The sequence below is a fragment of the Notamacropus eugenii genome, chromosome 1 (genome assembly GCF_028372415.1).
Source record: "Notamacropus eugenii isolate mMacEug1 chromosome 1, mMacEug1.pri_v2, whole genome shotgun sequence".
Classification (NCBI taxonomy): domain Eukaryota; kingdom Metazoa; phylum Chordata; class Mammalia; order Diprotodontia; family Macropodidae; genus Notamacropus; species Notamacropus eugenii.
The window spans coordinates 535090453-535101605 of NC_092872.1; the positions used below are offsets into that span (position 1 = coordinate 535090453).

Sequence of the window (11153 nt, forward strand, 5' to 3'; positions counted from 1 at the left end):
TGATCAGGGTTCTTCATGGTAGGAGCATAGGCATTGATGGTGGTGGCACTGTGTTTTCCTGTAAGTGGCAATTGCATTGTCATGAGTCAGTTGTTCAGTCTTTTTGGTAGGCATACAAGCTTGTTGACTGCATTGGTTTTGATTGCAAAATCTACACCAGCTTCATGGCATTGCCTTCACTGCAGCCACTACAAAAAAAGGTTTACCTAACTCTGACTTACATAGTCTGGCCTTCATTTACCAGCTTTGTTTCACTCGAGGCTGCTATTTGGAGGTAATAACCTGCTGAGTTCTCTTGCAACAAGAGCTATTTGTCTTTCAGGTCCACAGGATTTTATGTTGTCTATAAGTGTGTGCACATTCCATGTACTGATGCTGAGTGGAATCATCTTTGCAGAAGTTTTTGTACATTTTTTTGTGTGTTTTGCCTACCAGGTGGGATCCCCACCTACCTCAATAATCAGGCCAGTGCTGTTTAAGTAAACAATTTTTAGGGTACCTTTTCAAGCCTCTTCCTCACACAAGGAGGTGAACAGTGCAATCCTTAAAAGGCGACTCAGACACCCAGGGGGCTGCTTCCAGTGGCAAGATGACCCTATGGCCCGAGCTACCTATGTGTAGGGTTGTGACTACAGCTCCCTGTGTATCCATACCTGCTGTTTGTCACTTGCCTGTCACCACAGGACTTTGAGATAAGTAAAAAAGGAAAATTGGAGTAGGTGATGTCTTTTAATTCATGTGTAAATTGGATTTAAGTGAGACAGAGTTGCATGAAGTTGTTGGCCTCACTCTTTCTTCCAGAGTCATCACAGTCCAGTGGCAGGACAGAGTCAAGATGATTGGTGATGGCATGAGAGATAGTAGATGACCTTGATGTCTTCGATGTCTAATCAAGTTCTAAACGTTCCATGATGCCTACTTCTACCAACTTCATGACTATTGGAACAAAGTGTTCTCATCCACCCATTCCACCAGGGGAAGTGTTCACATGCTTGGGATAGACTCTTCCCCTAACTCACTACTGGGTTTGAGACCCTCTATTACCCGTAAGCTGGTTTAACCTATTTGCCAAAACAGTTTACCAGGGTGTGGCTGCTGTGCATATTACAGCTTCTTGGAGCCATAGGTGAAAGTTAGTTGGATCAGGTGGACTCCAAAGGTGGAAAGCAGGCCTGAAAAAGCCTCTGCAGCCCTCAAACCAGAAGTATTAGTCTTGCATGAACATACCCTACTCCCCATTAGTGACATGTATGTAAGAGGAAACCACTGGCCACCTTGTCTTCAGTTTCTTCCCATCCTCCCATCCATCATCTTGCTGCCAAATTAAACTTTCTTATACATAAATCCTGGTCATGTTGCTTTCATCTTAAAGCCCTACATTGCTCCCTATTCCCTATCAAGTGAGGGGGATTGCATTATATGATCTCTAAGGTCATCTAGCTCCTTGAACCTGGAATGCCCTCTCTTTGCCTTCAAGTGATACAGTTCTTCCTAATCTTTAAAATGCCATTCAAATGTCACCCTTTCATAAAATCTTCCCTGAATTTCCCCGGGTAGTAATGATCTTTCATCCCTGGGACTTAGGTAATGCACTTATGTTTTACTTTGTATTGTACTAATATGTTTGCCCCTCACCCCAATAGACTATGTGCCTAATGAGGACAGAGACTTCACCTATGCTTTGTTATCTTATGTCTAGCACAGTGTTCCACAACTAGATAAATATTTGTTTCAATACAATTTCACATTGATTCTATCTTACTGTATATAGAGCAGTATTAGGTGAAGGTAGGAGCATATGAAGTTCATATCATAGGATCATAAGACTTGTTGTTTGAAGGGACTTTTAAATATTGTCTAGCCCAACTCCTTTCAGTTTTATTGATGGGAAAACTTAGTCCCAGAGAAGTTAGCAAAACAGTAAATAGTAGAGATGGGATTTGGACCCAGTTTTCTGATGCCATATTTCCACTGGACCACACTGAAGAAAAGGCTTGGGACAAATTCTTTGGGGAATAAAATAAAGAAATGATAGGGATGGCATGGAAGAATTGTCAAGAAGGACTAAAAGCCCAAATCTGTGTGCCAACTTATGATAAGTTAAGTGAGTTCACTTTCATGAATTTCTACAGTGATGCTTAGTAACAGGAACAGAGAAATTGAATAGTAAAGAAAACCACTGGAATGTTGATTTGCAGTTGAAGGATGGTGGAAGATCAGGATTCTAGGGTAACATAACTACAGAAACATGAAAAATACTAAAGGAGGTTGTAATGAAAAGACAGCTGGACATGGAGTGTGAAAAACAAGTTTAACATTCTAGCTTTTTGGCTTATTAGCCATATGACCTTGGGCAAGTCAGTTCACCTTTCTGGGCCTCAGTTTCTTCATCTGTAAAATTAAGGAGCTGTATGAAAGATGTTTAAGGTCCTTTCCTCTAAATTTGTTTTGACTCCACAATTCACTATGAATTATGAGACAAGTGAAGCACTGAAGTAGGGTGAGAGTATTTATTGGATTTGAGGAATTAAGGGGTCATCATCATGTATGTATGTATGTATGTATGTATATGGTTGGTTGGTTGATTGTTCTTCATCCTTGAAGAGGACCAAAATGACATCACTATGCTAGAGTCAAGTTTCAGTGTGGCTGATCAGACCAATATGAGCTAGGAATGTTCTACCACAGATCGGGCACAAATAGTATGTATGTATAGGCAGTCCCTCCATATGATGGCAGGTGATAAAATAGAGAGGAGAATTGTGAACCAGGTTATGTAGTCATTCAGAAAGGTGATAAATGATCTGGAATTTAGTAGTGAAAGTAACAAAGATGGAGTAGGTGATAGACACAGATCACATGTACCTCAAAAGAGGAGAGGTCATTAGTGAATGGTATTAGTGGAATGGTTTGAAAGCTATAAGTGAGGATTGAGGAGTATACTAATCCCTAATCCTAGCCTTGTGACTTGAGAGAAGTAAAAAGAATGACATTTATTGCAGAGGGTTACTAGAGATGTTATATCTTTACTGGAGAGTCAGTTTTCTACTAAATTAAGGAAATTGAAGGTAGGTCTTTGGCTGAACAGATCAAGGACATAGGAGACTTTGTTGGTGATCAAGGAAGTAGAATTTAAAGAGCATATTAGAATGGGCAAAAAACGGAAAACAGGCCTAATCTATTTGGAGAATCATGTAGGGAGGAATAGGGGCTTTTTAGAAATGGGTTCAGGATGAGGAAGTGTAGGCATGGCATATGCATCTAATGCAGATAAGACTGAATGACCAGGATTGGAAAACTAGTGCAATAGGAATGAGATTGGTTTGGCTTGCTCTGACAAAATAATTTAAAGAGTAAAGGGCTGGCAAATTATATTTACTTCATAGTTTAAAATGGGATGTCATGAAAGATAGCCTTTGTACTGTGGCTGTTCTTGTGATTTCGGGGAGAAGATAGGAGGCTAAACAGAAAAGGCTTCAATGAAGTTTGATTCCAGGTAAAGGTCCATTTCTGTAACTGTGACAATCCAGATTCCTTAGCCTGTCGTTTGAGATCTCTGCCTTTCCAGACATTTATTCTTTTCTACATGTGCTGCACTTCCACCAAAACAGATCACTCATCATTCTGAATATATGTCCAGTACTTTCTTTCTTGTACTCTTTTTATAGCAGTTTTCTATACCTGGAATTTCCTTCCTTCCCCTTCCTCTAATTCTCCCTGTTGTTTCCCTTACCTCTCAAATCTTTGCAGCAGGTCTCCCAGTTCACTGCATAATTTCCAAGGTATATAAGAAATTGATTCAAATATATGTGATTTTCAAGGCCTAGCCCACATGGCACTTCCACTAAGCCTTCCTTGTTTCCTTTCTTTCCTTCTTTCAGTTGAAAGTTTTTTCTTTACTTGTAACTTGCATCCTATTTTGTACAACTTTTGTGTATTTGAAGTTTTCTCTTCAGCACTATAGTAATTATATAGTTGCATATGTGTGTGTGTACACACACACACACACACACACACACACACACACACACATTTGTGTCTTTCCCAGAACCTAGAATAGTGCTTTGTGTACATAGTAGATATTTAATAAATAATAGTTAAGTGAATCAAATAATTTGTAGCACCCTTTAATATCATGTTCTAAAAGGCTTAATAAATGCCTTTGATAATGAGGGGTCTGGGTCTTAGCTTATCATTTTGCTCTTTCATGTTATTATATTTAAAGTGTTTTGAATTCTGTATATTTCTATCTACATTTCAGAGAAGCAGGATGTGGTAGCTCATTGGCTAAGAAGCGGGAACACCTGGGTTTTAATTCTGGCACATCACTAACTTTCTATATGACCTAAAATATAAAATTTCATCTCTCTGAGCCTCTTTCTCTCATTTACAAATTGAGGGAGTTGAACTGGATGACATTTAGGTACTTAGCCAGTTCCAAAATTCTTTAAATTCAATTAGAAGTTTTTTTATTTTAAAGAGTTATTTGAAGACAGAAACTATTGATCTGTTTTATTTATCTTTTTATTTTTCCCAGTTGTTGACCTCTAGTCCAGTATTGCACATGATAAGTTTTTAATATTTGTTTGTTGAGTAAATGAACTAAGTTGTATGTAAACTTTTTTCGGTAAAATCATGAACATTTTATTTAACCTCCTCATCCCCTTTTTTCCCCTTCTTTTTAAGATCTCAGTGGTTCAATAGCATCCCCAGATGTCAAACTAAACCTTGGTGGAGACTTCATCAAAGAATCTACAGCAACTACATTTCTGAGACAGAGAGGCTATGGCTGGCTCTTGGAAGTGGAAGATGATGACCCTGAGGATAACAAACCTCTCTTGTATGTTCAAATAATGCTGCTCTTTCTTTTGGTTGTTAAAAGGTAGATTTTCCTCTGTGAATGCTGGTATTCATCTTTCATTTTATTTAGAAACAGATGAGAGAGAGCTTACAGGTTGTTTTAAATTAGTAGATTTTATTAAAACCAAAGAATTTTAGAGTTAGGACAAATCTCAGAAGTCTAATCTAGTCCAGCCTCTTAACTGAAGCAAAAAATCTCTAGCATCCTCAACAAATGATTAGCTTGCTTTTTTCTGAACACCTTTAGTGATAGGACTTATTCATTCTATCCATTCCCTTTTTGGATGTCTATAATTTTTAGAAAGTTTTTCCCTGTAGAGATATGAGCTTGACCTGTGATTTCCTTGGTATAGGGAACCCCCCAAGTGAGGGAAATCCCTCTATCAATGCAGATCGGTATCATTTCTGCAATATATAGTCTTATAGTTGTCTCAAATAAAGAAAAGTTAAGTGACTTATTCAGGATCACCCAGCCATTATATTTCAGAGATGGAACTTGAATTCCTGTTTTCCTGACTGTGCTGCCTCTCTTTTATACTGAGCATAAATCTGGTTTTCTATAGCTTCCATCCCTTTGGTTCTTTTTCTCCTTTTAGTTCCAAACAGAATAAGATATGACAACTGCTTTGAAGGAAACAATCTCTCCTTTCTTCTCTAAGGTCTCCTCTTCCTTTAGTTAAATGTTAGCAGATATTTTCATCAAAATTTACATGTTGTAGTTTTTCAGTTCCTTCACCATCTTAGTCACCTTTTGGCTAGCCTCTAATTTAATAAAGATAGAGAATTGGAAATAGCACTCCAAATGTGATCTAAGCAGGACTGAATACAAGAAATCTATCACCTCCCTTGTTCAAGACATTTTTTCTATTAAGGTGATTTTTATGTCATATTATTTCTTCCTATGTCATCATAAGTATTCAAGCTCTCCATTTAGTAAGAATTCTTAGGAAGTCAGAAAATTTCCCCCTTTACTTTCTCTAATGGATCCTGTAATTAACAGATAAGGTCAGCTTGACATTCAGTGAAAGTAAAAATAACAAATGGGATCTATAACCACAGGTGGAAAGACATACTACTAAAAACTGACACTTCCAGAAACAACCTTGTATAGATTTATACCCAGGTTCAAGATTACTGTCCCTGTCCCTAACCCTGGTAATTTTGAAGTGACAACATTCCATATCTTTTAAATTATAGGGAGGAACTGGACATTGATCTGAAGGATATTTACTACAAAATTCGGTGTGTATTGATGCCAATGCCATCACTTGGTTTTAATAGACAAGTGGTGAGAGACAATCCTGATTTTTGGGGCCCTCTGGCAGTTGTTCTTTTCTTCTCAATGATTTCATTATATGGACAGTTCAGGGTAAGTACACTGCTTTATTTCATGCATGTTTTAAACTTTTAAAAGTGTTGGAATATTAAATATAGTCAAGTATTTTTCCTGGTTAGCTGAGGATATAATATTATATATATTACATGTATATATATGTATGTGTGTGTGCTTGTATATATACATATACATATACTATATATATATATATATATATATATATATATATATATATATATATATATATATATACAAGCACACACACATATTACCTTTAGAATAATAAACATTTTTGGTCAGTCAAAAATTTTTGCCAAACTAAATTACCCTTCCTCATTTGATTTGCTTGCAGAATTAGTGAAGGAGAAATTCAGAGGGCTGAATCATTAAAGAGTATTGGTCTTATTAAATCACCAATTTGACTTTTTTCCCTACTAATAAAGGATAATAAATATGTTTAGGGGTTTTTAACTTAGGGTCTCGAGACCCCCAAGGACACTGGCTAGATTTTAGGGGATCCTTGAGTTTGGATTGGAAAAACTGTATTTATTTCAATATAGTTGGTGTCTTTTGTAGTCTAACATTTTATTTAATGCACATAAAAACACTCTTCTGAGAAGATGTCTATGGGATTCACCAGACTGCCAAAGAGGTGTCTGTGACAGAAAAGAAAAATTAACTGCTGAATTTGATGGTATCGTCAGTGAGTCATGTAATACAAATACATGTAATACAGTCCTAGTTTCACTCATACTTTATTTAACATCCAAGATTAGAATAAGTGAAATTCCACAATTTTTATACTATTTTTGTAGGTCACTAAGACAGTTCCTTTAGCTTCCATACCTGTTATATGTAGTTCCCTTCAATGTTCAGCAGCCCCTATTTTTATAGGCAACAGATTTCCTCCTCTTCAGTACTCCTCCTAAATTCTCAGTCTCCCAAATTTGGACAGTGAGCATTTTACAAATCTTTGCCAGTGTGCTAATTGTCCCTATTGCAAGCAGATGTCTCCTAGAGAAGTCTTGCCAAACTCACTGACCTCCTCCCTTTCCTTTATCTCCTGTTACCAGTTCTTTCTTTGGTGTTCAATCTGCTCCGTGTTTTTAGAAAATCACAGTAGTTTACTAATTAGTTATTTTACTCACACACATGGCAAAATTACTCATGATAGATATATCTGTAAGATAGCTAGTAAGATAGCTAGTAAGAGAAACTTGAACACTTTAGGTCCAGACTTACTGCTTTTGTGGATTAGTACAGTGTTTTTATAGACATTCAGCATTTGAAATAAAATCTTCATATTGATGTTACTTTTCCCTTTTGTTAGTTTTTATGCCAGTTATTTGAAATTATTTGCCAAACTAAGTTACCCTTCCTCATTTGATTTGCTTGCAAAATTAGTGAAGGAGAGGGCTGATTCATTAAGGAGAATTGGTCTTATTAAATCACCAATTTGACTTTTTCCAAATAGTTGGAAAAAATAGAAAACTATGACAGGGGTCTCTAACATTGATTATAGCAACTCCCTCTCAGGACGGAGTTATATTTAGCTTATATATTTATATATTATATTTGTATATATTATTTATTTATTGTTACATGTTATATTATTTATATTTATATATATTATATTTAGACTTATATTTAGCCACTAAGTTTGAACCTTGATGATTGACAATTACTTTGTATCTTACATGAGGAAAAAAATTATTTAATTTTTTTATTTTCTATTAAGGTGGTTTCATGGATTATAACTATTTGGATATTTGGCTCTCTGACAATTTTCTTATTAGCCAGAGTACTTGGTGGAGAAGTAAGTAACTCTTTATGAAAATTATCCTTTATTTACATAATAAAATTTGGCATTCTGTAGACCCATTATAATTTGTATGGTTTTTAAGAATAATTCATTTGCTAATAATAGAAAGTAATATAAACTGTGAGAACAGTTTCTCACTATATATACTTGACTTTTAACAGTTCTCTGAGAACTTGTGGGGAAGGAATAGCCAAAAATTTGAGAACTGGAAGAGACCTTAAAAATCATCTACAAGAACATTATGTTCTTGTAGATGAGGAAAAAAAGGTACATCAGAAGGGCTCTTTAAAGGATGTTCCTTAAGGTGGGGAGAAAATTTTAACTGGTTTTCCACATTCAGAGAAGATTCAATATTATATTATGTACCTCCTCTTACCCCAATTAAAACGATAAGTATTTCATATTATTAATTTTTACTAAATTTTCACTTCTTAAAATTTTCCTTAATTCTTTCTAGTTTCCCTTTCATCAAACCAGGAATAATTGAATATGCCAAGGAACTATAATTCTGTAAGCTACCTCTGTATAAATTAAAGTCTAAGAGACTGGGTGAAACTCAAAGAGTTCAGGTGACTTGCCTATGGTCACAAAGCTAGCTGGTATCAAAAAATGGAATTTGAATTCAATTTTTCCTAAATCTACATGTTATTTATTGTGATACTTTACTCTGTAATTGAAGATAGAGGGAACTGAGACAATTACAAATCTTTTTTGGGGGTGAGATGGGGGATGTCTCTGCAGTCATGTTTCACGTACTCAGGCTTTAGGTTTTTTAATTAAATTTTTTTTCAATTAAGAAATATTTGATTTCTTTCCCTCTTACCTCTCCCCACACTATAAAAAAAACAACTCTTAACATATGTACGTAGTTAAGCAAAACAAAACATTGACCATGTTCAATCAAGCTTTAAATTATAAGCGAGAAGATTTATCTTGATTTCATTCTCTTGCTGTCTGTCTTGAAATATACTTCTAGTAAAACAGTTGCTTTTCCCCCATCTTACAAATATAAATCACTATAATCCTGTATCAGGACTGTACTGATTTGGGTAATAATATGTGAAGTATAATTTATATGTTGCCTCATAATTATTTCCTAATTCTTATATGTTAATTCTAAGCAAATAGTGTGAGTGTTCAAAAGTTATTATGGTGTTTTGGATTCCTATAATATTAATTTTTAAAATTCACAGGTTGCATATGGTCAAGTTCTTGGTGTCATAGGATATTCATTACTTCCCCTCATTGTAATAGCTCCTTTACTTTTGGTGGTTGGATCATTTGACGTTGTATCAACACTAATAAAAGTAAGTTATACAGTGTATATTTTATTTTTAAAGCTATATTGTATCTTCTACTGGAAAATCATTGTGCTAGTTCCCTAGCTTTAAACAGACTGAGGTGCCAACAAAATTGATTTTTACTTAATAGCAAATGTTTCCCCAAAATAATGTGAATGAGTGAATGAATGAATGAATGAGTAAATAAATGGAGCAAGCATATATTATGTGCATACTATGTGCAAAGCACTGGAATCTAGGTATCCTGACTCCCACTCTCATTCTTTCTACTAGAGTATAAATGTCCTTGGAGTGCTACTTAAATTTTCTACAATAATCAGTTGAGTAGGGTTTGTTCGCAGTAGATGAGTTAGGTTTTGTCCTTATCTGTAGTATTCAAAGAGTACTTTTATTTGCTAATATAATATCTTTTTCTCCCCATAAGCTGTTTGGAGTCTTTTGGGCTGCGTACAGTGCTGCTTCCCTATTAGTTGGTGAAGAATTCAAGACAAAGAAGCCTCTCCTGATTTACCCAATTTTTTTATTATACATTTATTTCTTGTCCTTATATACTGGGGTGTGATCTGAAAAAAAGTTATATATGGGTAGAAAGTTAATACATACATAAGCAGGCTGAAAATTCACATGGAATAGATTGGAGAAAACATGTAGATGGTGGAGTCTTATATGTTCCAGTTTTAAACGCAGATTTAAGATTTAAAAGCCTGTTTGTCCATTCTGTTTAAGCAGTGTAGCTATATAGATGTGTCAGAATTCTAGATTTTGTTTAAAATTCTTCATATTTCAGTGAATAAAATATAAAAACATTGTGTTTATAAGATTGTGTCAATATATACCTGAATATCTGTGCCAAAAGCACCAGAACTGGCTTATTGTATTACACTTGAAGGGTAAATATGGCAAGATCTTGATAATCTAAAAATGCAATTTTTTTCTCATTTAATAAGCTGGATTTTTTTCGCACAGCAAATTCTGTAGGTATATATATTTATATATACACATATATATTTATGAAATAATCCTGATTATTCACAGAATATATTTCTGTATGACCTAAAAAAATGAAGTATTTTAAATTTGATGCTTAAAATTTCTTTAATTTGGCCATTGAGTTTTATAGGTTTAAATTTGTTTTTTAAATTGTACATAACATTTTTGTATCTATTGCACAGCTTTGACACTTCCTTGTTAAGAATTCTTGATGGTAACTTCTAAAATAATTTTAGTAGTTACTACAATAGATTGAGTTTGTGCTTTTAAAAACCATTTTTGAATATCCAGAAATCTGATTTAAAGTTCCTATTTATATTTCTGACCAAAGGAGCAAAGAAATGTATTGTGTATGGCATTTATTAAAATTGTTAATATTAGGAAAACAGTATATTTACAAGATTAGTAAATAATTTTAAAGTGTGAATCTTAAGTTTGACAGTAAAATGGTTAGGTTTTTTTAGTCATTAAAAATTGAAGATGGCAGAGAGAAGCTTAAAATTCACATATTAAATTGTTATTTGAAATAGAAAAAAAAAAATAAAATGTTTCCCAACTGTGTGTGTGTTTTATAACACCTTGTTTTATGTTACATTTCATGGTCTAGTGTTTTAGCAAGTGAGATGTGCTTTAACAATTATGCAAATTTTCAAAGAGCAATGTTTGGAACTCATAAGTAACAGTTGATGTTGTAGATAATTTAGCTCTAGAGATCAAATTATCTAATTACATTCTTTTATAAAAAGCAAATGAAATGTTTTATTTTATGTCTTAGGGTTAATGACCATAAACTGGCAAATGTCTCAACTATTGTCTATTCAGTATTTTATATCTATATTAACTG

General features: G+C 34.4%; 1 protein-coding gene across 1 annotated transcript in view; it reads left to right on the top strand.

Moving 5' to 3' along the window:
- YIPF4 (Yip1 domain family member 4) overlaps positions 1 to 10870 on the top strand; it is a 33783-nt gene extending 22913 nt beyond the window's left edge. The window contains exons 2-6 of the mRNA XM_072634129.1: positions 4687 to 4840; positions 6058 to 6229; positions 7935 to 8012; positions 9212 to 9325; positions 9744 to 10870. Of these exons, the coding sequence (XP_072490230.1) occupies positions 4687 to 4840; positions 6058 to 6229; positions 7935 to 8012; positions 9212 to 9325; positions 9744 to 9881 (656 nt within the window). The 3' untranslated portion in view covers positions 9882 to 10870. The remainder of the gene's footprint in view (positions 1 to 4686; positions 4841 to 6057; positions 6230 to 7934; positions 8013 to 9211; positions 9326 to 9743) is intronic.
- The last annotated feature ends 283 nt before the right edge of the window (positions 10871 to 11153 follow it).